A 27,226-nucleotide genomic window follows, 5' to 3' on the forward strand; every position below is an offset into this window, starting at 1 on the left:
TCATACAGACTATAATAGGTCTTTCCACTACATGCTCGTGTTACCTACTCTCTAAACCTAAGAACCATACGTGAATTGCGAACTTATGTTTCGCCGACAGTTTCCCTCCCATTGTTCTGTTATCACACTGTCAAGATAACACCGGTCAGGCTTCTGTGTTGTATAACAAGTGTTGCTGATAATAATGATAACAACAGCTGACTGTTCTGTGAACTGACCGACGCGACGCACTGTACTGTGACTCCTTCTGAACAGTGTTACCAACTAAGTAAATACTAATGTTTTTCTTTGAGAAATGTATAAAACATGCTCTTTTATTATCTCAAGGAAAGGTGTGAGGTTTAAGAAAAGGCTTTACATATTCAGCCCGGCATTGTACATTATTTTTCTCAAATAATTTATCTTAAAATATTTTTAAATAACAAAAAATAAAAATCTTGGCTATTCATGTTATTTTCATGAATTTGGTTGAATGTACTTTCGTGGTTATCCAGAAAAGCAGTTTAAACTGAAAAGTGTTAAAATAACCGAGATATTATTTGAGGCGTTCGGCGTATATAGGCCTATGTTTCCTATTAATTTAGAATTCTACACGAATCGTCTCTTATGCATGATTTGTTGTTGTAGAACATATCGTGATGTGTTGTGAGGAATGGAGGATATTTCACGTTGCTCAGACAGAAATTACAAATCACGTCGGGATCGGTGAGATAAATTTCCCTAATCCAGACGATTCGTATTATTTCCCTACCAATTTGTAGAAAGGTCGTCTAGCAAGGACATTGTTCTCCAGCACAATAATTCCTCGTCTTCCTAGGTAGATGTTTGCCACAGTGTTGACTTCAAACTGTACAATGTTTTGTAATATTCATCACAAATATTGTTGTTAGTACAAATACTCTATATTGTATATTAGGAACATTGTATTTTGTTCGCCCTAATTTTAGCTGACGTTCGTAGACGATATCCTCTCTGTTCTTGAATTTGTTTTAGGCTATCAATTAGTAGTCCACAAAAAAAAACTCTTGCCGTGTAGTGACATTAGCTAATGTTTGACACCTAATATCCTTAATGATAATTAGCAGCCAAAGCAAAGTAATTAATTGTCAGTCAACCAATGCCAGCTTAGCTTGAATGTACTTTGTCGATTTTGCTTTGTGTTTTTCTAGTTCTAAACATGTGTCCAATTAATTTATTCGAATGGAATCATTTAATAGGTTGTTTATAATTGCTAGGAGTATAGAGGTTTTAGCTTTATACATTATGTAACCAACACACTTTATAAAATATTTTTTTTGCGTTTTATAAAATTTTAGAATAATAATTTACTAACTTCCAATTCAATATTCGTGTGGCAACAATCTTTATACTGTAGCTTAAAAGTACTCATAATTTATTTGAGAAAATTTGTTTTAATTACTTGTACTTTGCGGATAGTATTTGTTTTAAACATTCTTAAACTTAACACCAAAATCATACTGCAGCGATATGGCCATTTTCCTTCCTTGCTTGCGGGTCTCTAAGTGTACCTTTTGCTGCCTAAAGCAAAAAGTAATCAGTGATATTGAAAGTATGCATTGTTTTCCATTGTAGTCTACTTCATTGTTGTTTGATCCTCCAGATGATGAAGTTGATGACACAAGTCAAGTGTTACATTTTATTAATTGTATTACTTATTTCAGATAGCTCTGGTATATGATTTGATGTCAAATTTGATGTATTGACTTGTGTTGATTAATTAGAAGAATCAATCTAAATTGGTTGATCTTTTTCAGCTGCTCTCTGACATAGATTACCTAGTCAAAATTATTTCCTATGTTTTAACTGACCACCTACCGTTGTTGTGTGCAGGTTTACTGAAGGGCTCCACTACCACTGATGGTGTAGGCTCTGCCAGAGCTGAGAGACCCAAGACTCTGCGTCGCCTGAGGGCCGTGTATGACCAAGGTCAGGGGTCAGCAGCCTCAGACATGAAGCAGCGACCTCCCGAAGACCCGTCCTCGGGCCCCGGCTGCGGCGTGCTCAGCCCCTTCGACGAGCAGGAGGAGTGGGCCAAGATATCCGAGATCATGGCCAGCTTCGGCACCGGCCTCGTCAGAGAGTCGGTGTTTGTCACGGAGTTGGAGAAGGAGTTCCAGGCTAGACTAGGTTGGTGAATTGTTGGTTATCCAACGGGAGACGGACTGAATTTTACCTGAGATTTTTTTTTGCCGAGATTTGATAGTTGCAGCACTAATGAATGTTCAGGGTGGGACTGGTTGTCCAGCATTTGCATGGGACTGGATTTTCAATACTTGAAAAGAAGAGAAGCTACCCAGAGCCTTAAGCATTATTGATGTCCTAGGGATTAGATTAGATTGGGTTTAGTATGGACCCTATCTTGATATAACACAAACATTCCTTAAAATTGTATTGATTCATGTAGTGCATGCAGCTTGGTACCAATATCTAAGGTTTACCTGTTTTTCAAGTGTTGGACAACCATTCCTCCACTGGTTTTTCTACAGGAAATAGTGCAGTATTTTTCTTTTTAGTTAATTATCATAGATAATGATGCAGTATGATGATCCTTCGCTCAGTCAAGTTTGTCACTGTCCTAATGATGAGATATTTACAATTAAGCCCTATTAATTTTTTTTTAACCTATTAAAACAGTATGACATCTTCTTTTTGAAGTGAACCAATTTCTTTTCCTATCACCCAGTGTTGGTTACAACCCTGTATGATTGTTACAGGTGTTTCTGGCCTAAACAGATCAGACAGTGGGGCCTCCATAGTCAGCACAACGTCTACTGTGGCTCAGTGGTTGGCTGGGATGGGACTGGCCGACTACGAGTCTCTCTTTACTAACTACGGTTACGACGATCTCGACTTTATTGTAAGTAGTTCTCATGTGTTATATACTTATTTAATAATGTATAAGTTGAATGTAAAATTATTTCCGTATTTTAATCTTGTATTGTAGATTATTTGGATATAGTTTAACCATGGCCATTTTGTTGAAGTAAATTTAATAGCAAGTAAAAATATATTTGATCCTACATCTTAAAAAGTGCAGAAACAAAAAATTTTAGCAACTTTTCCAAATTAACGCGGTGGAGGTTTGACTGGAATGGCTAACCCAGATTTACTTATCCGCCCAGTTAACTTCTGACTCTGAGTTTATTGTATGACCCTTTGTAACAACACTGATCTGTCTTACTGCCAAGTGAGTTATCAATTGAGTTTCATCATCATATATGAGTTTAAAACTAAACAGTGTTAATCAGGTTATTACATTTTGATAACTGAGCATATATTGACAGATTTAGTATCATCACTTATTCATTTTGATGTTATTACTAATTCTATTGTATTCTAAGAACAAAGATTATCTAATTGTTGTATGTTTCTAATCAAACAGAATGCCACATATTGTATGATCTGTGTGACACAATGGGACAGTATTGTCTGGGCTGCAGCAGTCAGTGTCTAGACAATGCTCAGTCTCAGCCACTGTGTGCCAGGTGCCCAGTGTTGTCTGGGCATTGTCTACTGCTCCCCATTGTCTTAGAGTCCCACTTAATTGGCTTAGTTTGGTATTACCTATTGACTATAGGAATGTCAATTAATAAAATTACAACTTGAAAGTAAGAAATTGTTGTTGTCTTTTTTGTGGTAAATTATGAGGTACATTTTTGTAACATTTGTTGTAGTGTTAAAAGTGTCAAATAGGATATGAATGATTTTCTATTTTTAACTGATTTGTGTTTTGAAAGTTGTCATTTCAGTGACATTGAGAGGCTATTTTTTTACAGTTTTTATTTTGTGCCAATAATCACTATACAAATATACTAAAGTAGGCCTACATCTTCTTTGGATAGACTTTCACCATCACTTATCGTAAAATTACTTAATTACGGACTTTGGATTAGACTTTTCTGCACAGTTAACTAATCAAGTTATTTGTGAGGAACAAATCAAGTCACATGATTTATAATCTGTGTGAAGTCATGTCGTCCTGAGGATGGCACTACATCGAGGCTGAAACACAGGTGTATGCTTGGGACTCGATTTTGACACGGTCATCACCAGAAGACCACAATTCTACATCTTCTAACACTTTTCAATATCTGCCCTTATGTAGTACTTCGAACGTTTCAAGACGGCTACGGTATTATATAAATTATATTAGAACCTCGATCAATTTTGACCAGGCGCTTTGCTCTCATCACCTCCCTTAGGCCCAATCAGAGATTAATGGAATTTTATCTATTTAATACAATCTATCATTCGTACCAGCGTAATTGCTTTTCATCCCCACTCTGTGAAAAATGCAATTAGTTAGTTGGTGGGCGCTTTTAGAATGTCCTCTCTGAATACTACTCATCCTAACACCTGTAGCCTAACGTTTTTGTAGCCTCCTCTTTGTTGTAGCCTAAATGTTTTTTTTTTAGCCTACTCTTTGTTTTTCCAAGTTTTTTTTGCCTAAACATTTTGGAATCCTAAATTTTCTTTTTATCTACACTTTGTCATACACACTTTTCCTACACGACGACTTAGCCTACATTTTATTTGTAGCCTACATTATTTCATAGCCTACACGTATTTGTAGCCTAAACATTTTTGTACCCTACACTATCTCGCAGGCTACATTTTGTTGTAGCCTACACTTTGTCATTGCCTACATGTTTTTGTATCCCACATATTCTGTCGTAGCCTAGATTTGGTTGTAGTTTACATGTAGATGTAGCTTTGATCTATTGTAAAATGGTGTTTGCCGTACTTGTAATACATAAATAAAGAAATTTATTGCTGTTGCAGAACGGTGTGTTGGAAGACTCAGACCTGGTAGATATGGGAGTCAGTAATGAGAAGGAGAGAGGCCAGATTCTGGAGGCTGCGCGCAGTCTGGCAGCGAAGGTTGTGTCTGCGTACAGACCATCCCCATCACCTGCGCCCCCACCTAACAACAACAACAACGAGGAGAGCAACGGGGGCAACAGCGGGGACAAAACTGACTCTCAATCTGAACCAGCACAGGTATGTTATTTGCAGCCTAGGTAATAGATTGTTGCAAACAGGCACTTAGATTGTTGAGTTAAAAATTTAGTTTTGCATATTGTTAATTTTGTTGCTAAACAGGTTAAGGGAATTGAAATGCTTGATTTTTTTCTGTGAACATGATACATGTATGGAAAACGTCAACAGACTAAGACAAAGAGTAAATTGTAACAATGCGTAATTAGTTTTTTCCTGCAACACTCATTATATAGAAAAGAAAAACAACACTTGCAGAACTCACAAATTAAAGAGGGACAAACTCATTTAATCGGTTGAGTTTTATAGACTAACAACTCAGACTCAGAGTATATCTTTCTTTTTTCTCAGACAACTAATTAATTATAATTTTAAACTATTCATCCATTTTCACGTTTAACTGGTGTTTTCAGTAAGTTGTGACTATTGGGATTTACTTGACTGGGCAAATCATTGTCCTGTTCTATCCCTTTGGATAGGTAACTTGCCTCAACTTTGAGAGAGGCTATAACAATGGAAGAGACATAATTAAAAATTGATTTCATAAACTTTTCAACTTTATCTTTCAGTAATCTTTACAAAGGAACTAGTAATTTCTGGACTCAAATGTTGCTGCCTGTATTTACCATGTTATTGTTGGTTCGCAGACAGTAGAAGACTGGTTGTCTCGCCTACACCTGCCGCAGTACGCCGACACATTCTCTAGGCACCTGTATACAGACATGGAGCGAGTCAGGCGCATCTGGGAGGTGGAGTTGACGGCTGTGCTGGAGATCAGCAAGCCTGGTCACCGCAGGCGCATCCTGGCGTCTCTACCTGCCTCATCACGTCAGCCGCCATCCATGGACTCCATCAACCAGGACCTCTCCAACCTGGTGGGTAGCTGTAGTGTCTAGAGTGGTTGTACACAATTAACCATCTTTGTCTATTTAACTAACATTATTTGATTTTGTATATGTAACGTACACTATAAACTTGGTCTTCTGGGTACAATACTGGTTGACACCTGTTCGGGTGAACTTCTCTGAGGATGCCTGTTTGCAAAGAGGCTGAAATGTCAACATTTAGCTATAAAAGTCTCTGTCTTTAACACAGTTGATTGACCCAACAAGTTTGTAGTTTTAACATACTTTTGGTGTAGATGTTTGTCTCCAAAATAAGTTAAATAATCTAAAGTAAACAACTTTTTATGTACATGTTTTGAATCGCTGAAACTAGGTTTAAGTAAATTTTTTAAAAATAAACTCTGATATTACGATTACGGTTTATTTGTGGTGTTGCTGACCTAGTAGTTAGAGTCTCAAACTTAAGTGCAAAGTTAAAAGTTTGATCCTTGAATGTGCACAAAGATTTAAGGGGTTTGGACTACTTACCCAAATCGTTCAATGGTCTCTTATAGTGTTTACCAACAAAAAATGTCTCATTCTTGGACCATCATATAATTCTTTGATTGTTACAGAAGAACAACATTCACCAACTGAAGGAGGAGATCAAGACAAAGTTGCCCTCCAACCAGAGCACCCCCGGATCCACAGGGACATTACGGCATAGTCACAAGAAGAGCCGCCCAGCGCCCCCGCCTCCTCCACTGGGCGGAGGAGACCTGGAGATACGAGAGCCTAGTCAGCTACTGGTGGGGGTCCCCGCTACACTCACTACACAATGGCGACATCAGCCACACTCACTGGTCACCGGACATGTCACCTACCTGGCCAAGGTAACTTGCTGCTGTAGTTGTCATGAAAGATGCACAGAGTTCGAAGGGAAGAGGAGGACAAGGAACTAAACTCTGGGAACCAATCTTTATAACAAATTGCTCCTCTGTTTCAATTTTTAGAGAGCTTACAATAATGGCATTCAATAATTTTAACTTTAAAATCTTAAAGATATTTGTTTAATATTTATTGAACAACAAATTTAAGTATTCTGTGCAATGATCCTACCTCATACCTAACCTAACCTAACCTTACTTGATCCATCCTCATTGTAAGGAATAGGCTCAAAGTCTTATATAGGCTATTGAGAAAGTATGTAGTTCATAAGTATTTTGCTCTCTTCTGCCATTGTCTTTACATAATCATTCTGAAATATCATAATATTATGCCAGGATTGAAATTAGTATTTTGTCATTTTACTTCAGAAAACCTACAACACTTGAACGTTATTTTCAGTATTTGGGTTCAACCCTTGTGAAAGAACTGAGGGGAACCGAGTCTACAAAGAAGAGTATTCAAAAGCTGAAGAAGTCGTCATCAAGTGATGACAAAGAGAAGGTCATCCCAGAGATCATCTTGGCTATTTCATTCAGAGGAGTCAAGTTTCTCAACCCCAGCAACCAGGTGAGACTGTCTTTGGTAGAAGCGGTAAAAGTTAAGCAACTATTTTTTTTTCATCATTTGAAGCAATGATAAAAGTTTTTAGTCATATAATTTAAAGCTGCTTGGAACTAAACGTAACTTTGACCTAAAATGCCTTCCAATAAATGTCTGTGATTAGGCCATTTTTTTCTTTAATGAATTATATTTTCATACTTTTTTGTAAAAGTACACCGAATGATTTTGTTGGTTTGAAGGGAATAAGTGAAATAGTAAACGTTACCGTGCATTAGCAGCATTAATATTATAAATAATTGCATTCTAATAATATTTAGGCCCTAGGTATTTTTTTTTTTAATAACTAAGACTGTCCTGGCTATTATAATTTTATCTTGTTTAAGAATTATCAGAGGATTGTAGTTTTTTTAAACACCTGTTAACCTCTAAATGATAAGGGATGGAAAAAGTTATGTGGATAAGGATAGAAGATAGTGTAAGGGAATAAGAATAAGAAGAGCCTATTGCCATTAAACGTTTAAATTTAATATACATTTTATCTACAATTTCTCCTACTCTCTTGCAACTACTTATTTAGCAGTATCCTAGTCACAACAAAATGTGTTTCTTCAATATAACAGATATTTAAACAAGCAGTTTGTCAAGTTGCTGATTGTTTATGCTTTGTGCAGGAGGTGATCTGTGAACATGACATCCGTAACATCCACTGCGCCTGTCAGGACGCTGAAGACCTCACACACTTTGCCTACATCACCAAGGATCACTCCAGCAAGTCACATTTCTGCCACGTCTTCTGTGTCAACTCCATGGTACGTGTTGCATCATACCATAGTGAAAATGTAGTTCTTTGGTATTATACCGACCATTCCAGCTATGTTGAGTTTGGTCACCACACCTAAGTTAGGTTAGGTTAGGTTAGCATAAGATAATCTAACCTAACCTATCCTCCTAACTTAACTTAAACTAACCTAACAGTTACTTAATTTAGGTGTGGTCCGTATAAAACCAAAGTACCAAAAATGCTTTAGACAGAGTAGGAAGTAGACGACTTTTTGCCAATGGGCCTAAATGGTTTTATGGATTTTAGATAGGATAACAGGGTTAAGCTTGCTACTTGATATCCTAACAAATAATCTTTCATGATACTACAGTAAATCTCCTTTTCCTCACGCGCTATATCAAAACTTAGATTAACAAAAATCTTAATTTTAAAAAATCTATCTGTAGAAATTAAGTAGGTATGCTACATAATGGGTAGTTGGTCCAGCTTGGCTTGAGCCTGTGAAGATAAAGTTCAGAAAAAAAACTGGTGATTATTTCAATAAATAGATTCTGCTATACGATTGTAGAATTTAGCATGACAGAGTGCAAATAAAGTGAAAGAACGTCTGTTGTAGGTCTCTTTAAACTAAAACTGCCTTCTTATTTCGATCATCGTTATTTCAATTTTTCATGAGTTTTCTTGTTTCAACTGAACATTATTTTCTGTGTTTCTTTCAGGATCAAGCGACTGAGGTGATTCTAACACTCGGTCAAGCGTTTGAAGTGGCCTACCAGATGGCGTTGCGCGAGGGCTGCCGTGACTCCAGAGGCAACGGTCACACCAGGTCTCGTAGTGTCAACCAGATCACGACCACCACACTGTCAGCGCCTGTGACAACTCAGCCTCAGACTAACTCACACTCACGTAGTCACTCGGTTAATGAGATCAAAGTGAACGGTAGCGTGACGCCCCCCACCACACCAGGTCGCGCACCTATAGTGACGAGCGACGACGTGTAAGCCACCACTGGGCCACCATTGGTTAATTGTTGAACTATGGTGAAACCTCTGTAGTAACAGGAATATGACGATTAACTGAATATGGATCTCAGAAATTTCTTTATAATTACGACAGTTTGGGCAACTTTTTAAATGTGTTTCTATGCTGTGGGCATTTTTAACGTTTTGTTGGGGAATGGTCAAAATCTTGGCCTTGTAACTATCTAACAACGCCCTTTTGTTAGATAGCATCACTAATTTATAGCCCAGTGACAAAAATGTCTTCTGGGTCCAAAAACAATCTTGCTTGAAATCAAACCAGTGACTTTCAGATTTTACGTATATGTATATCTACTCGACTAGATTTACAATTAGAATGATTTCAGTATAAAATAACACAGTGTTAACAAGAATTACACATGAATTTTCTTTTTTTTATGAACATAATGCTTATAACACGTCATATTATTAAAAACTGTAGTGTGGCATAAACCTACAAAAAAACTTGTTAATAGTGCATTTTGGATGTAACGGAAAACAAAGATTGATGGTTAATCGAGATTCCACTGTACTTCTTTGGTTGACTAAACTATTGCAATTTTTTGTCAAGAAAGTTTTTGCCATGGCTAGGTTAAAGGTGTCTTGGGGATGCTTGACATTTTGAGTGTATTTTGGATTTGATTTGTTTGATATATTACATTTTGTTTGCATTTAATTGCAAGCTAAGAGCTATAAGAGTACTTCAATTAACCGTTAAGTGCACAATCTGTTGTCTAAATAAAAATAAAATTGTTAAAAACTATTTAAGGGTTTGGCAGAAAAGTAAAACTATACAGAAAATATTTACTTATACAAATGGCCAGTATGGATAATTTGTCTTGTGTAAGGTTCGGCAATATTAACTGGCAATACTGTTTTGCTTTTGAACAATCAACTAGCAGTGGTATATTCTTCATAATTCATAAACATAATTATACTTCACTTTAGATTATTTTGTATAGCGTGACAATATTAGTTAGATTTATTATATATATCAGGGTTTTTATACTACTGTTTATCTTTAGATGGTTAGCTACAGTTTTAATCTGTATAGCGTACCTGTTAAAAACTAATTTCAATATTTATTACTGTCAACATTTGTTTGGAATGGTGGTCCAGTGGATTAATTTTACAAAATGAACTTTATTTTTGGTGTCCGACATCACCAAATAGACTGCTACGGTTACGTTATTTCTAAGTCATATTTTAGCTTATAGCCCAAAGATAGTGCAAATATCCAGTTAGTTTGTATTTGATTACCTATTTGTTGACTGAAATCACAATACCATTGACTGAAGCTATGAAAAGGTCTTTTCGAGTTGTATTATATTTATTGTGGTAAGGATCTATAAAACTATGGTTATAGTTTGATTTTTGTTCGAGACTATACCGTTTTACCCTTGAATTTGAACACCGCAATAAAAACCAATTAAGAACCTACAGTAATGTTTTAAGATCCAACAATTAGCATTGATACATATACTTTACATCATTTTCCAACCAAGCCATTCACTGCCAATCAAGTGAATGATTAAACTTAGTGATTTAGCATTACAGGGTTGATTACAAGTACAAATAACATATTATTTATCCAAACACCATTATAGACAAGCCTTGATTTATTTGGTCTACTACAGGTATTTAACTAGCATCATAGTTGGGACCCTCTCCGAGGGCCAATTTCAGGCAGCCCCTGTCCCTCCCCTATTAGGGGTGACCCTATTGTAAGGGATCTACCACAAAGTGAGCTAATGTATTGAAACTCAAACTTAACCACTTGTTTTTATTTGAAAAAAAAACCTTTTGTGCTCAAAACTGATGATGTTATTTTACAGTTTTTGTGCACTTAAAATTTTACTGCAATTTTTTAAATGCTAACAATCCTTAGGCAGGGTACTAAAAAATCATAACCATCAATTCCTAGCTTCGCAACACATTTTAGTTGCTAATCCCTCCATGGTTTAATGCTGTGATTTTGTATATACAGCTTGTAATGTAAATTGTATATTTTAGAGTTGAATATGTGTGCAATAATTAATTCAGATGTATTTATTGTTCTGATTTGTGAAAGGTTGCTATGTGAATTTTACTGGAATTTATTGCTTTTGAGCTAGATTTGTTTGCATTTAAGTGTGGTGTATGTGGAATTGTTTGAATTTATGTGGAAATTTAATTTGTAAATAAAAAAGACTAGAAGCATTTTTATTTGTGTATACACGATGCTAATAAAATGGACTAAAAAACTATTATAAATGGTAACTAAAATGATAAATTTGTTCAATTTGTTTTACTGTATTGTTTATGAGTTCAAAAAAGTGAAAATATGTAAATGAAAATTTATTTCCAAAAAAGTTTTTTAGGTACCCTAACGGTAATCAAATATGTTTCAATACGTATTTACTTGTAAAGTAATTTTTCGTATATGTGTAAAATTGATGTATGTTAAATAAAAATTGCTGGTTGATGTAAACAATATCATCAACATGCTATATTCATGTTAAATGTCAGCTAAATCGAATAAGTTACGTGTGGAATATGTTCACAGATATCATAGGGTAGGTCAAAAGTACAAGCATGAGAGACACCAATCTTAAAAAATTCCAAGATGTTAAATCACATCAAAATGTGAAAGAAATTGTATTTTGTTTTTAGGTTTTTGGGAGAAAGGTAGAAAATCTACTATCCCACTAAAAAAATATGAGAATCCCTTAAGTAAGAATTGTTTTAATAGTAGTCATAATTCCTAAACAGTTTGATTTTATTTTTAGATAACGATTTATTTTTAAAACTGTTGTATTCTTTTTTAGTTCTAATGTTTTGCTGATACTGAATCATATTGATCGTGGTTATTCTAGTTGTTAAATTTGCAAATAACTTGTACAGGTATTATATCATTGACTACATTTGTTGCCTTTACACTTGCTGCTTGGCTATGCATTTATTATATATATTGTTGATTCTAAGTGTTATTGTTTAAAATGTAAATGCTTTGATGTTCTTGCTGTTAGATTACCAGTTTAATTAAGTCCCAGTTTTCCCCTTATTTATTGCTTCAGTGAAAAAGAATGTGAATCAAATCTGTTTATTTGATCAATCAAATTGAATCAAACTTGTTGTGTTGTAAATATGTGTATATAAGAAATTTGAGACAATTTAGTTTAAATAGTTTTAAATTAATAATCAGTTTCTTCTCAGTTTGTGTATTCCATGTCTTTCACCTTTTTTTATATTATATGAGTAAACGTAATTAATATGAATTTGAAATATGTTTGTTTAATGAAGTGTAGAAGAATTCCCCTGGTTCAAAGACACCATTTTCCCAGTAAAAAAGTGATTAAAATTAAATACAGGATGTAAATTTTATTTATTTTTTAAAATTTTAATTCTTTTCTTTTTCAAAATTAAATGTTTTGATGATTGGTTCATAATTTGCATTAAAAATTATAAAAAAATACATGCACTTATTTTTACATGTCAGTAAATGTGTTGAGCCCTGAATATTAAATTAAAACAAGGATTATCGAATGCTCCTCACATTACCTTCCTAAGAATAATAAAAAACACCAACACAGGGCAAATAAAGAGTACAGCAAAAATTTACTGTTCTTATAAGAATTGGTTGTGTTTTATCATGCCCCTTAACTATAATAATTCATACTTTATTGTCTATCATTTAAAAGTTAATTTGTCGCCCCAATTTTTTAAGGTCCAAACTGATAATTAAAAAGAGACGGAAAACAAAAATTTTAAAAATTATCCACATTTAGCTATTGTATAGGTTTAATATTCTACCTAGTAGAATTATGTAGCTGTAAATAGCACATAGCATTTACTCACTGAAGCAATAAACACTTTATAGAAATTAACATTTCGATAGGTGTATAACATAAACATACTCGATTGGTGTATTGATATGGGAAAGCATAATAAAGTTCAACTTTGAATCTGCTTATTTCAAAGCTTGAAGTCATTAAACTTGTGTTTATTTTATTCAGCTACAAATTTGCATTTATAAATTTCCCCATGTTAAACTGTGTGACTTCATGAAACTATCAACATCGATGATTTTTGCCGTCCTGGCTTTGGTCGCTCGCTGTTGTGATTTCTTGTAATCAAATAATTTTAGAATTTACCTTTTACTGTTAGAAAACAGTTTTACCATAAAGTATACCCAAAGGAGCTTATCATAAGGTTTTATTTTTGGTTTTACATTTTAACTTTAAGCTTTGGCTGATAATTTGTTACAAAGGTAATACAACAATGACGATACTTTCAAAGTACAATAATTTATACCAAGTGTGTGCTATTTTGACGTAATTTCAAGTAAATGTTTTGTACAAGGTTTGACTCTGTTTTCAAAAGTTTATACTGTTTTGTAAATTCCCCTTGATTATTGTGTAAACGTAAAGTATACAAGACTGTATTATACAGATTTTGAGGACTATACACCAATGTTTCGATGGCCCCTTGCTTCCCTGTCTCTTCCCATATTGTTGTTGTTACATATCCTTTATGTATCATCTTTCTCTGTGTGCTAAATTCTGTTGTTTCTGTGGCAATTCTGCTTTAAAATAACTACAACACTTAGAACTGTTTTTAAAACGCAAATTTTATGCATTTTTGTTCAGTTTAGATTTGTTTAGAAATAAAATGGTAAAATGTCAAATGTTAAATTTTTTTACTTTTCAAAGTATTTTTTTTTATAATGGTTTATATACATTTTTTTGTAGCTTATTGATTATTTTATTCAATTTTCAAAATGAAATATAACTGTTACGTTTATAATATAACAATGCAACTTAAGACCTGTACATGATGACCACACAAGCTGTAACAATACTACAGACATAGCCACAGCCACAGAAATAACCGATTATGGATACTATATCTTGCACAATTCTATAAGTGTAACATTGTCAAGGCTTTCAGTTCCTTTTGTATCATAAGAGATTTAGCATTGTAAATAAGCTGTTAGGAACCAGGTTTACAGTTTCAAATCCATGTGTGCTTTTAAAGAAACTATATGAAATGTATATTTAGGTAATTAAAGAGTGTTTGGTTTCAAAAACCAGTGAGAAGAATGAAGGATCCTTCAGTGCTCAGTCAAGAACCTAATATACAAATATATCAGTAGTCATAGCAATTTATTACCGTACATTATCTATTTACAATCATTAAACAATGTTCTTTAATGTATGTAACTCAGAGAACCTATAGTTAGAGACCTTAAGGTTTATATTAAGCGTTTACTGAACATATTTTGTTTTTGTTGAATTATTTTTAAAGTGTTTTAATTGTTGGGGAATCAGCAAGAGCTGTGAAACCGACTATTAAATAATTGCTGAGCAAAACTTGTGTTCTTGCTTATTTAACCCTGCAGATTTTGATAAACATAAGATAAACTAAGATTTATCAATTTATCATACATGCAAAATATATAGGTTTCTAATAAATGCCACAACCCTTTCACCCATAGCACAGCTTCCATTTTTAACCTCCTTTTAAATTCTTTGATTAAAACCACACACAAACTCCTTGGTCAAGTAGTTCATTCATTCCCACGCCATTTTCAAAATGTTGAAAAGCGCTTAATCCACAGCACAGTGGCAGCACGCACTGTGTAGTGCCACCACTACCACTACCCTACAGTACTATACTATAGCGCACTACTACAGCGCTAGCCCCACGGCCACGCGCTACCACTCACCCGTTTAATGACGTTTAGCGCTATAACAACATCACAGGGCTAGACCCTTCTACAGATTGAACTGGTAACTCAAGTGGTTTGGTCATTATGGCGTGCCGCACGGCGCGGCGGTTCCATTCATGCTTTAATTGCGGGGCCTTTAATTATCATGCGTTATTTGTCGTTGCGCCAAACCTTCAATGAAATGTGTTTAATTTGTGTTTTTGAATTTACCGCCTGGGATTTTGCCCGGGTGTATTTGGACTTAAAATCTTGTGCAATGTGTTTTTTTACAGTGATGTGCTAAATTGGGGTTACTATAATTTGAGGTTCTCTGTTGTATCATAGGAAATTAGAACTGTTATTATTTGGGACACGGTCTGCGATTGTTTTAATTGATCATGACGGATTTTTAAGCTACCTTCAAAGTTTATGATAAAGACTGGAATAAAGCATTCACCTCATGTTTTAATGTCAGATTATACGTTTTCTTTCCAACTCAGTCTCCTACACTCCATGATTTTTAAACATAAAAAATACGTTTGCAACGCAGGTTAAATGATTCCACGTTCATTTTGGGCTTATCCGGGAATATTTTCTGGTCTCCAGTCTGCAAAAGAACAGTAATTCTATGACTTGCCGACTTGGATTTAGTCGTGTTGATATATTTCTCTGTTGGCTGTATATTATTGTATAGTAGAGGTCGTCTAGTGGTCGAAAACTCGACCAAAAATATGTAATGTACAAACTTGTCTATTTTAACCTCACGCTGTAAATAAAACACTTGTTTTGATTTTCTGCTTATGTTTGTTTCGTTGTCATTTCGTCACCAGCATGGCAACCCATAAGACCCATGTTAATGTTTTTTTTATTAATTTGTTGTGCTTATTTTTTACCCTATTTTAATTTATAAAGGGGTTCTGTGCATCTACAGGAAAATATCTTTCTAGCAGTATGCGTAGATTTTCCCTGCGATACACACGAGCTGAGAAAAAGGATTTTCAAGAAACATGCTTGCCCTTAAATATAAAAGATAATTTTTGACTTTTATTTGCTTAAATGACATTGCATCTCTTAGCATCCCATTTTCATTTGCAAGTCGCTGGCTGTTTATTGAAATCCATGCGATGTATGTATTCACACAATAAAAAGAACTTGCTGTTATTATTGTTTTAATCTACTCATTTAATTGTTACTCTTTATAAATTAGCATTATCTACTAAGTGGTTTACTTGTCGGATATGTAAAAACAATAAGCAATAAGTTTTACGGTGAAGTATTTAATTTGTCTTCTGCTGATTTGATAAATCTATGTTGAATATACTTATTTATAAGCTACTGTAATTCATTATCAAGGTACAACAATATAATTACGCTATTCTGGGAACACTAAATCATAAACCGTAGTCATAATTGCTCCAACTCGAAGCCGTCCCAAATTCGATACATAAGACGATCAAGTGCTCTAAGCTTCCTTTCCCGTTCAAGAAACTAAAAACCTGATTGCTTATAAAGCCCAAATAACCGGATTTGCCGCTTATTGTTTGGTAACAAGATTGCATATTGCGAGCCGCTCATGCTTCGCCGTTTCACTCTCTATTAAGATACAGATTAGCGCATCTTCCATCTTGTAGCACTAATCTCCGTATCTCCGCATGCTACAAATTGATCGCATATTCGGTTTAGGCAAATTGTATCCTGGCTTTACGTGGGGGGTTGATAAGTTAAAATACCACCCTTGATACGTTACGTGGAGAAGTTGCACCTCTTGAAAAAAATATTATTTATGTTTGATTTTCCATGATTTGATGTATTCTAAATTCCCTTCTCTACAATAATCTTCCTTCTGAATTCTTATGGACCTTTGAATAGGGGAATATATTTCACTATCTGATTATCGATTGAAATAGTATGTCCCAAAGATCTGTACCCTGGAAAATCAGCACTGATTCAATGGAATATTCAATTTTGTAAACTGACAGAGACACTTTTGAAAGTTGTGTGTTATTTAGTTAAGAGTGGCTTTCCGAGTTTCACAATTATAAAGCGCCTATTGTACCTTAGAAAGTCGATGTTTCATCGAGTTGTAGAGCGTTGTGGAAATGTGTAAGGGTATAAATCCTACTAATATTATAAATGAGAAAGTTTGGATGTATGGATGTATGTTTGTGACAAGTGAACGCGAAAAATACTGGTCGGATTGGGCTGAAATTTGGCACGATGATAGCTCACATTCCCGATTAACATAAGGCATATTCTTATTTCAAAAATCCTTTCGTGCTCCGCCCCAGTGGCTCTGGAGTTTCCCATGTTAACCTTATGAGAAATGGAATTATTGAATCTTAACAGCTGTTTCAATTAAACAAGTTGGTTCTGTTCTATGATGTTCAATAGCATTAAAGTTACAAGGATTACCAACAGGGTGCAACACTATTATTTCTTTTACATTTATGACAACAGCTAATTTGCAACCAAAAGGTGAGTGAGCGTAGCGAACGAACTTCAACCTGGAGGCGAGTTAACGTAGCGAACGAGCTAACCTGAAGGCAAGTGAGCGCAGCGAACGCGCTCCAACCTAAAGGTGAGTGAGCGTAGCGAACGAGCTCCAACCTAAAGGTGAGTGAGCGTAGCGAACGAGCTCCAACCTAAAGGTGAGTGAGCGTAGCGAACAAACTTCAACCAGGACGTGATTGAGCCATGCGAACGAGATAATCTTGAAAATTAAGAAGTTAAACGGAGCAAAGCCCGCGGGTTACAGCTAGTAAATAAATATATGCAAATATGGAGGGAGTTTTGCAATTAAATTATGGACATTATTTGTTGTATCAAATAATTAAGTATCATAAGTTGATGTACAATAGTGTATAAGAAACTACAGCAACAGTTTACTTGTCTACCTTGTGCCGCTCGCCACTGTAATCACCATAACATTTACTTCACGACTAACTTCAGAACGTAATTTTTTTCCGGAACTGAATCGGCCGTTCACTTTAGTCAGTACTGTTCAATTGGAGGATTTTGTAAACAATTTTCTTTCCTATTTACTGTATTTTCAGTCTTACAATAGAATAATGAGCGAGACACTCACTGACTATTTATTCCGTGGTCTTATTTTAACAACTATGTACTCTTATAAATTATATTTATGTGTCTTGGAGTTTTTTACCAGACCATTGATTAATTATGTATAAGTGTGTGTATCTTTTCAAATTCGTGTTATTTTTAATTGATTATATTTGTTTTAATTTATTACAACAAATAACTCAACAAGTCAAACTTATTTCTTATTTAACTTAACTTATTTAACATACAAACTTTTTCACATAAACGAGTACTATTTAAACGCAGCGTATGGGCGGTCAATGTTTTGACTTGGTATCTTGTCATTTTGTTGACATAAACTATCTATATATCTAATTCCGTAAGCCCAAAATTTTACAATGAAATTGTGAGCGAACTGGAGGCCGTAGAATGCTGGGAGGGGTCTCATTTTAAAGGTCTGGGCATGAAGTTTTGGGGAAAAATACTCATTTTTCTTACTTATGCACCAAAAGGTTATTACAGGATAAAATAAATCACATTTAAATAGCATGGGAATTCAGGTCATGTCCGATTTGTTTACTTTAAAACATGTGGTTTAGATTTATTTAAAGCATATGGTAATATCATTGACTATTGGCTACAAAAGTTGTATTAATAGTGTTAAAGGTAGTATGTAATATATGTATTGTATGTAACTATAGTGCATTTGAAAGTAAACATGCGTGCAAATGAAAATGAAACAGCATTTTGTGATTGGCTTCTACGCTTATATTAGGTAATGGAATCTTAGAGAGCAATAGGGCAACACCGGCAATTGACATTCCAGATAACTTTGTTCTCTCTGATTGTGCAATTGTTTATGGCAACTCAATAAATCCAGAAAATATTCAAAACTACTCCAATCAAATAATTGTATGTCCTTTAAATGAACATTGTGATAATTTAAATGAAGAAGTATTAAAAATCTACTACAGTAATTATGAAGTAGTTTCAGAAGACCCTACAGAGAGGTTGAACATACCAATTGAGTTTATAAATTCAATTACACCATCTGGAATGCCACTACACAAATTAGTTTTAAAAGTTGGTTCAATAGTGATGCTCATAAGAAATAGGGTCTGGATTAGTTAATGGAGTACGATTGGTTGTGTTGGGTATGTCTGAAAAAAGTGTAAAATTAGTAGTAATTACTGGAGTAGGGAAAGGGAACATATTTTTCATGCCAAAAATAAAACTAATATCTACAGATCCTAATATGCCCTTTAAATTTACAAAGGATTCGATTCCCATTGCGATTATCTTTCACCATTACTATAAATAAAGCGCAAGGCCAAACCTTCCCAAAAGTTGGAATTTATTTGAAAAAAAAAACAGTGTTTACCCATGGTCAACTTTATGTTGCTTTTAGCCGGGTAAAGCGGCCAGATGACGTTAAAATAGAAATAGAAACAAATAAAGACCAAGGAATGGACCAAAATGGATACTACACAACAAATGTTGTTTTCAGAGAGATTTTGTTACAGAATTAGTATTTTACAATTTGGAAGATGACATTATCTCTATGTGTTGTGTTTTTCTAAGTGAATTTGTCTATATAAAAAAAAAATGTATATATATTTAATTAAAAGTGAAGATTATTGAAAATGTTCTTTTGCTGTATTATGATTAGAAAATTTATGTTACAAACCCACCACATGAAGAGTCCTTTTGAATTTTTATCCTAAACAGAGCAGACATAAAAATGAATTATGCAGGTATGTGATAACTGTTATACATTATTATAATATACAAAAAATTTAAACGATAATTCAAGGTAGGGTACGGTAACCCATGAGACAAATAATTTGTACAAAATAATTATTAGAATATTTTACATATACTGAATATAGTGGCTATTGCCCCTACAAGCCACTAGTATGTATTTATTAACTATTTACAACAGTAGATATGCGTACAATAGTATATTGTAATTGTTAACCCTGTAGTTGAAAGGAATTTGTACAACAGACTCATACTCAAGTTCTGATTATTTAGACAATGAACATTGAAATTTTATGTTCTGCTCCACTGACAATGTCAATGCATGTAAATGTCCATGATAATAAATTATTTGATTTGATTGATTTTATTTGATATGTGACGTGACACAAGATGGCCGCCGTGCCAGGTGTGTAGTGTTGTCATCTGTCCCACATCTTCACGCTTCGTCTCCCATTGGCTCATCCCAGCCTCAACAATGACCAAGTAAATAGATCCGTCCCGATAACACAACAATGTGGCGGTTATAGAGCTCTCTGCTGGCGTTGTGGTTATGAATATAATATAGTCTAAAAATCATCAAAAACCCTAGCTTATAAAATGACATGTGAATTAATCTGAATAAAATTTTAATCCGAGTAAAATACTAGATTTTTTTTAATTTTACTTTAATTTGGGGGTTTTTAATTTTTTTTCAATATTCGTTTAACATTTGTGTTTATGTTTAACTTTTTAAAAACCTCTAAGTTCCTAAGGATATTTCTGTCGTAATCAAATCAAGCAAATCTGTCTGTCTGTCTGTCTGTCAAGCACTTTAAGCAAATTAGTTCATATTCCTTGAGGATACTTCGTGAAATATCACCATGGAAAAGGTTTCCTAATCAAACCGAGCCCTATTGTAACATAGCGACCACATACAATACCGACGTACTCAGTATGTGTTACGTTGCCTTATATACCTTGTCGTGCCTCGTGTTATAATTTTGTATGTTTTTATAAAATCCATATTTGCCTCCTGGATTGATAATGAGTAATAATAATAATAATGGGTTAAATACCTTATTTATGTCCTCAATCCAAGTCGTTTTTATAATGACTATAGTTTCGGGGCCAACAGCCCTATTGTCAAATTTTCTGTCTTGTTAAAATACTGTTAATAGCATTGGTCATCGTTGAATTTCACATATACACATACACTGACACACGAAACATTTATATTTAAACGTAACATTGAGAGTTTATACTTTTGGCCGGCCTAAACAAAAGTGATTATAACGGCCGGCCAAAAGTATAAACTCTCAATGTTACGTTTAAATATAAATGTTTCATGTGTCAGTGTATGTGTATGTGTGAACTTCAACGATGACCAATGCTATTAACAGTAATTTAACAAGACAGAAAATTTGACAACGGGGCTGTTGGCCCCGAAACTATAGTCATTATAAAAAAACGACTTGGATTGAGCACGTAAATAAGGTATTTAACCTATTATCTATAATATTAAAACAAAACAGGGTTTTTTTATTTCACGATTCTGAATCAACCACTCGACGGATTTTCATGATTGTTGTGTTGAAAGAAAGATAATTTTGAGAACTAGGGAATGTCGAAGCCATAATTTTAGTTTAGGGTCCCAGTTATTTAGAAATTAAGTTTTAATTTTTGAAAAGTCTAGCAGCCGACGCTAAGATTCTAAACTAGCTTATGGTGTAATATAATTTGTTTAACATAACAGCTGTAAACATTCAGCGTTTGTAACACAAATTCAGCATTTGGATAATAGTAAAAGACATACTAAGGGTTGACTTATTTATACTATGTGTAATGCTAATCATTGACACGTTCAATCCTTCGATAAGAGGATGACAGATTATTTAAATATACATAGGTAAAATACTAGGATGTTCAAAGGATTTTTTAAATAAATCTTTGTAATCTTCGGTTTAGTGCAATATAATTTTCTTTTAACTAACAGCTGGTTAAATATAAAAATGCTCTGTAGAACTATGAGGTTATTTTATTTACTCTGATTTGTCATTGATTTTTAGGAAATAAGTAAGAATAGTAGACCACCGAGAAAAGTAACACCATCGATGTATACATGTCGAGGCTCTGTACACGAGTCTTAAAAAAAGGATATGCAAACTATTATACTGCTCAACTTTTTTAGGAAAGGGTAGGAAAATCCATTTTTTACACGTTTTAATTCATCTTGGTTTGTTACAATCAATGTTTTTGAATGATTAAACTTTGTTTGGATTAGGCCCGGAAAGAAGGAGACCAAGAATCCTCAGGAATACAATTTTAAATTACCACCACAACCCAGACGGGTTTTATCATTGACGTAACATCAACTTACTTAACTTAACTTCACTAGCGTGTTTTACGTTTTAAATTCCTTCAACATGTGACCAGTTCTTTTGTTCAAATGAATATTATTTTATTTTTGAGTCAGCTGTTTACCAAAACAAACTATATGTTGTTGTTTTTACTTTTCTTTGTTTACACATTTATTTAGCAATTGATGCAGTGAAATTGATATAAAGGATGTGTGGACGATTCGTTTAATGATGTCAGGACACCAACGTTATAATTATGTGTACTGTGCATTTTATTGGATGTTTTCGTTTTATTTGAGGGAGTTTCTATTCAGACCTACTGGAAATTGTGTATAGTATGAGTAATTGTATTCTTTTGATATTGATTATGGAAGAGGCAGGTATGCGATGGAATTGGAAGGTGATATCGTTGACTAGGCCTATACACTTTCTCAATTGATAATTACTCTTTCTACTGTAGGCTGCTATAAAATTTGTCTTTATACGTGTAAGCTAGCTGTTCTCATTTATACACAGTTTTAACTGACTACTTCCGTACGTAGGACGGGCTAACACCTCGTCTATATATTAATTTGAAACTGTTTTTCTTTGTGACAGCTATTTTGAGAGAACGGCTGGGCGTAGAAACTCGGTAGAGGTGTCTAAAGAAAGGTCCTGGTCTGTAGATGAGCCATCAAAAGAGAAACATGGAGAATTCCCTCGGGGCTCTGCACCAGTGGCCTTTAAATTCCCATCCCATGTTATTCTTGTGGAGGAAAACGAGGTTTTTGCCACAGCTAATTTGAGAGAACGGCTGGGCGTAGAAACTTGGTAGGGGTGTGCGGTAGGGGTGTGTCTAAAGAAAGGTATTGGTCTGTAGGTGATCCCTCAAAAGAGAAACAATGTAAATTTCCTTGGGGCTCTGCCCCAGAGGCCTTAAAAGTTCACTCTGCAATTTTGTTTACATTTCGACCATATGGATAATTTTACACTACTTTTAATGAACCAGCTGTTAATATTAAAATTGTATTCAAAGGTCTACTGAAACTGTCAAAATTAAATGTTTACATTATTATTTATGATTTTAAATGGATTCTCCACTGCATGGCAAGTTTTTTATAGTTCCAACAAAATGATGAATTTATGATACGTTTGAAATGTTTTGTTCAAAAATCTATGCTTTATTGCTCTTAGAAAATTTTAAATTATGAAATATGTGTGACTTATCAATTTCAAAGGAACATATAACTATTCCTTATCGGGTTAGCTTATACATATTGTAAGGTTGGCACTTGCCTTTTTTCCTACTTTCAATCACCATTTATTTTTAAATTCAAGAAAGAACACCTGAGATTCATTTATTGGTATAACAGTTTTTGATAATCAGGTTGAAAATTGTGCCATAGATGAGTACGTTGAGGATGAGAGCTGTGTTCAAGTTTTGGAATAGACTAACTACGGAGTCTATGGTTTTGGTAAAGTAGGTGAACTAATGTCAATTCAGGTATTTAAAAAAAATGTGTACACAGTTTTTACTTTGATGTACACAAGTAGGTTGAACAACGCATCTAAACCTCACTACATACAAAACATTCGGAAACACAACAGTGTCATCACATCTCATCGCATTTCCATAATTTGTTACCAATGCTGGACTAGGTTATGGATTTGGTTCCGCAAATGTTTAAGATTTGTGATAAAATTTCCTACAATTATGGTTTATTCCAATCCACGAAATACATGCACAGCTTTATGTGATCTATATAAGGCAAAACTACCCCATAGATTAATGAATTATCAAGTAAGAACAGGATGATTAAATACATGGGTCGATGTGACAAGAGAAGGATTTAAAATTGCTGAGATCGAAGTAAGAACGTTACTGATTTCTGGAGAATCAGATATTTTTATGAAAAAAAATATGAAGATTTACTTATAAATCCGGATACAATCTGAATGATTTTCCTAAAGCAGATGGAATTAGTGGTTATTAATAAATATTGACTCTTTCCGTAACATGATAGGCTAATTATATGAACTCATTCTCCCATATAGTGAAAGTGGCTTTGGTATGAAACAAACTCATGAACAAACAATTATAAGACTCCTAAAAAACCTTTTGGGCAACCTAAATCCGATAAAAAGAAAGGTAAGAAATATTGTGTTAAACGAATTCATCAATCACGTTTTTTTGGGAACACAATCGTCATACTTATTATTGCTTATCCTCCCTTCATATAACTAAGATGTTAATGACTTCACTCTATCCAACGCAGTTAGCTGAATTTACATAAATCCTCAAGATTAGCCGTCGATTTCGACGGGGTTCCACTAGTTATTATTATTATTAATGTATGTTTCTTAATTTTGTCTGCCAAAAGTTTTACAGCTTTTGCACATTATGTGTAATGTTAAGGACCTTGCACATTATTGCATGCTGTAAATTTAACTTCATTGGCAAAATATTAACAGGATGGGTCTGAAATAAGATAGGTAGCAGAAATTCCAGTGCGGCAGTATATTTTAGGTATTTTAAACGTCACAGTACTTACAACAAGTATCAGAGATCACAAGTTCACAATGTTCCCAACAGTTCACAACAGTGTTGTCCTGAAGTCACAGTCAAGGGTACTCGTCCAGAAACCTCGGGTCGTGATGGATGTTGTGCCAAGCTGAGCTCGGGTCTGGGTCGCGCGTTAAAGGAGGTCGACGAGGAAAACTCGTTTGTCGAGACCTTGAAGTCTGTGACGCCGATATCTGATTGACTAGTGTTATTTTCCCTGTATCATCTATGATGTATTTATCGTCAGGATTATCGTGTGGTCTCCCGCTCGTTGTATCGGTTACTATCGTCGGCTTCCTCGTCGTTCGTGGCTTCTTCGTTGTCGGACTCTGTGGTTTTCTGCTAGGTTTCTTGGTAGGTGTGAACGGTTTCGTAGGTAACGGCCTCTTGCTGTACTCAGATGAAGTATCGTACGTCAACCTTGGTTGTGACGTAGTGGTAAACGTACTTGGTGGGTTTTGTGCAGGGATATCGGAACTTGTAGGATGTTGAGAAGTACCGTTGGTTGTATCGCATCCCTGCACGTAGAAGCTGACGTCACCACTACAGTAAGTCTTGTACACAGTCCACGCCGTGAAGCCACCCCCGATGCGACCACTGTGAGCGCGATGCACTGTGAGCGCACAGACCACGTCGTTGTCAATATCGTCATCCTCTAGCTGGGCGCAGGTAAGGCCGCAGGAAGTGCCAGTCCCCGGGGGCGAGCACCAGTAGATGTCGCTGATCTGGAACAGCCCGTGGTCACCACTTTTGTCAGCGTTGAGGCGACCCACGGCGGAAGTGTTGTAGCGGGACTCGTGCTCCACGATGCACACCCAGGTGGCGAGGTCTCCAGGTGGTATGTTGTGTTTGGGTCGAGATAACTCCCTCACCAACTCACACCTATCGTACACCTTACCTTGGGCTACCGTCGCTAGGAGGATGACGACGAGCGCGAGAGGAGCCATGACGTCGACTGAGTGGCGAGACGAGCGGTCGAGGACGTCGAGTGGCCGAGTGGTCCAGGCGACACTCAGATAGTCGCACTACTGCCAACACCGTGGGCAACTCACAACCAGCAATAAATATTTTGTAACTGTCCACTGGTGTAACAACACTCAATGAACATTCAGCCAGACGAGATTATTAATAAAGTGACTGATATCTTGGAGGAAATCAGCAATCAATTAATTAAAACCAGGAAATTATTTTACAAAAACTATATCTTTGATAAAATTGAGGGTCAATGAACGTTTTACTGTGCACTAAATGTTTAGAACTACTTTGGTATTTAGAGTGAGAAAACTAATAATTGGAGAGTTTTGTATTCCTACAATATAACATCACCACAGAACCACATAACTACAACAACATACAGTACACATATTTGCTGCACTGAATGACCTTAGTCAACTAAATAGACTGTTAGTGTAACGGACTGTGGGGAAATAAACAGCTTTATCAGCTGTCACTTATTTGTTTCACTGTTTGACTATCTTGAAGCTCGATGCTATAGTAGTTGTCATTCAAAGTCGTCGTTTGATGGTCGATACGATTAAGAATCGATTTAGTGTAATCAACCTTCGTCTTCGTCTCGTGTCAGTGAGTCTGGGGTAAAGTAGTGAAGTAGTGATTGATGTAACAAACGCGATATGTTTCTTACACTGGCCCATGTAATGTACCTAGAAGATCAGGAGGCAATAAAAATTGTTGAAATTGCACACTGTAAACTAGCTGCATTGTTTCATGGGTGGATAGATTATGCATAATGTAATTTTCAAACCCTAGTAGTCCATTCAAGGATTTGAATTTCTTGACAAATAAGATAATTTAAATCAGTGATTTAACAATTTTATAAAAATTTTCTTTCTGGGTAGCCGAGTGGTATTGTGATCGCTTTTAACATTAAAGTTCGATTCTGGGGTTAAATCAGTTTTTTACCCCTGACGGTAGCGAGTCAAGAGGCTGAAGTACAGTACATTACTTTTAAATATAATTTAAAGCTTATTTACCTATCATGAGGGAAAAATGTACTGATTCTGTAAATAAATGAATGAATAGTGAAAATAGTAAAACACAGCGAAGGGGCCATTCATTGAACAACTGCCTACATATTTAAAATAACAAAAATTGTAAGATTTATTTATGAAAACTTCTAATCATTGTATAAAAAATAAAACTCTTTACAAGGTAAGTTCTATATTAAATATGTCACTTAAAGGGAAAACGGTACCTATTGTCAAGAATAATTAAACGATATCATTTCACTCATTGCAATAAAATTATTCCTTGTCCAAACAGGACGGTGTTCACAAACTGACGAAATAAAACTACATTTTATAGTCGGTTTGGACACTGAGTCTTGACCCTCGACGCAGAAAAAAAAGGAAGTCTCGACGCAGAAAAAAATATTTTTCCTTCTATATAAAGAGTTTGAAAACTGTACTGTATAAAATAATCGGAATTTTCCTACGAATCTCGATCAATATTCTTATATTTTCTTAATTAAGGGCTAGTTCAACCCCCGTTCAACCCCAATCCCCACTTCTTCAACATTCTTAAATACTTTCACGAAGGCTGAATCAATTACCGGGAATTAAGCGTTAACGTCTAATCAAACCAGGAAATAATCAAGAGAGACTTGCCCCATTAAATACGCAGCATCTTGTACTCCAATAGCGATCAAAAGTGTGGAAATATTTGCCGATGTCAAGTGGAATGGAGTGGA

The 27,226-nt window shown here is 35.0% G+C and overlaps 2 protein-coding genes across 2 annotated transcripts in view; one reads left to right on the forward strand and one right to left on the reverse strand.

Moving 5' to 3' along the window:
* LOC128987000 (ankyrin repeat and SAM domain-containing protein 1A-like) overlaps positions 1-14,494 on the forward strand; it is a 140,059-nt gene extending 125,565 nt beyond the window's left edge. The window contains exons 13-20 of the mRNA XM_054407642.1: positions 1,852-2,148; positions 2,736-2,878; positions 4,804-5,022; positions 5,667-5,894; positions 6,479-6,736; positions 7,191-7,358; positions 8,024-8,161; positions 8,853-14,494. Coding sequence (XP_054263617.1) covers positions 1,852-2,148; positions 2,736-2,878; positions 4,804-5,022; positions 5,667-5,894; positions 6,479-6,736; positions 7,191-7,358; positions 8,024-8,161; positions 8,853-9,134 — 1,733 coding nt within the window. The 3' untranslated portion in view covers positions 9,135-14,494. The remainder of the gene's footprint in view (positions 1-1,851; positions 2,149-2,735; positions 2,879-4,803; positions 5,023-5,666; positions 5,895-6,478; positions 6,737-7,190; positions 7,359-8,023; positions 8,162-8,852) is intronic.
* Positions 14,495-24,467: 9,973 nt separating this feature from the next.
* On the reverse strand, positions 24,468-25,639 carry LOC128986135 (lysozyme C-like). The gene has a single exon (XM_054406301.1). It carries the CDS (start codon positions 25,464-25,466, stop codon positions 24,579-24,581), a length of 888 nt encoding a protein of 295 aa, XP_054262276.1. The 5' UTR covers positions 25,467-25,639; the 3' UTR covers positions 24,468-24,578.
* Positions 25,640-27,226: the final 1,587 nt, after the last annotated feature.

Source organism: Macrosteles quadrilineatus, unplaced genomic scaffold (genome assembly GCF_028750875.1).
Source record: "Macrosteles quadrilineatus isolate MER2022 unplaced genomic scaffold, UCM_ALF_1.0 Scaffold_2__2_contigs__length_208266976, whole genome shotgun sequence".
Classification (NCBI taxonomy): domain Eukaryota; kingdom Metazoa; phylum Arthropoda; class Insecta; order Hemiptera; family Cicadellidae; genus Macrosteles; species Macrosteles quadrilineatus.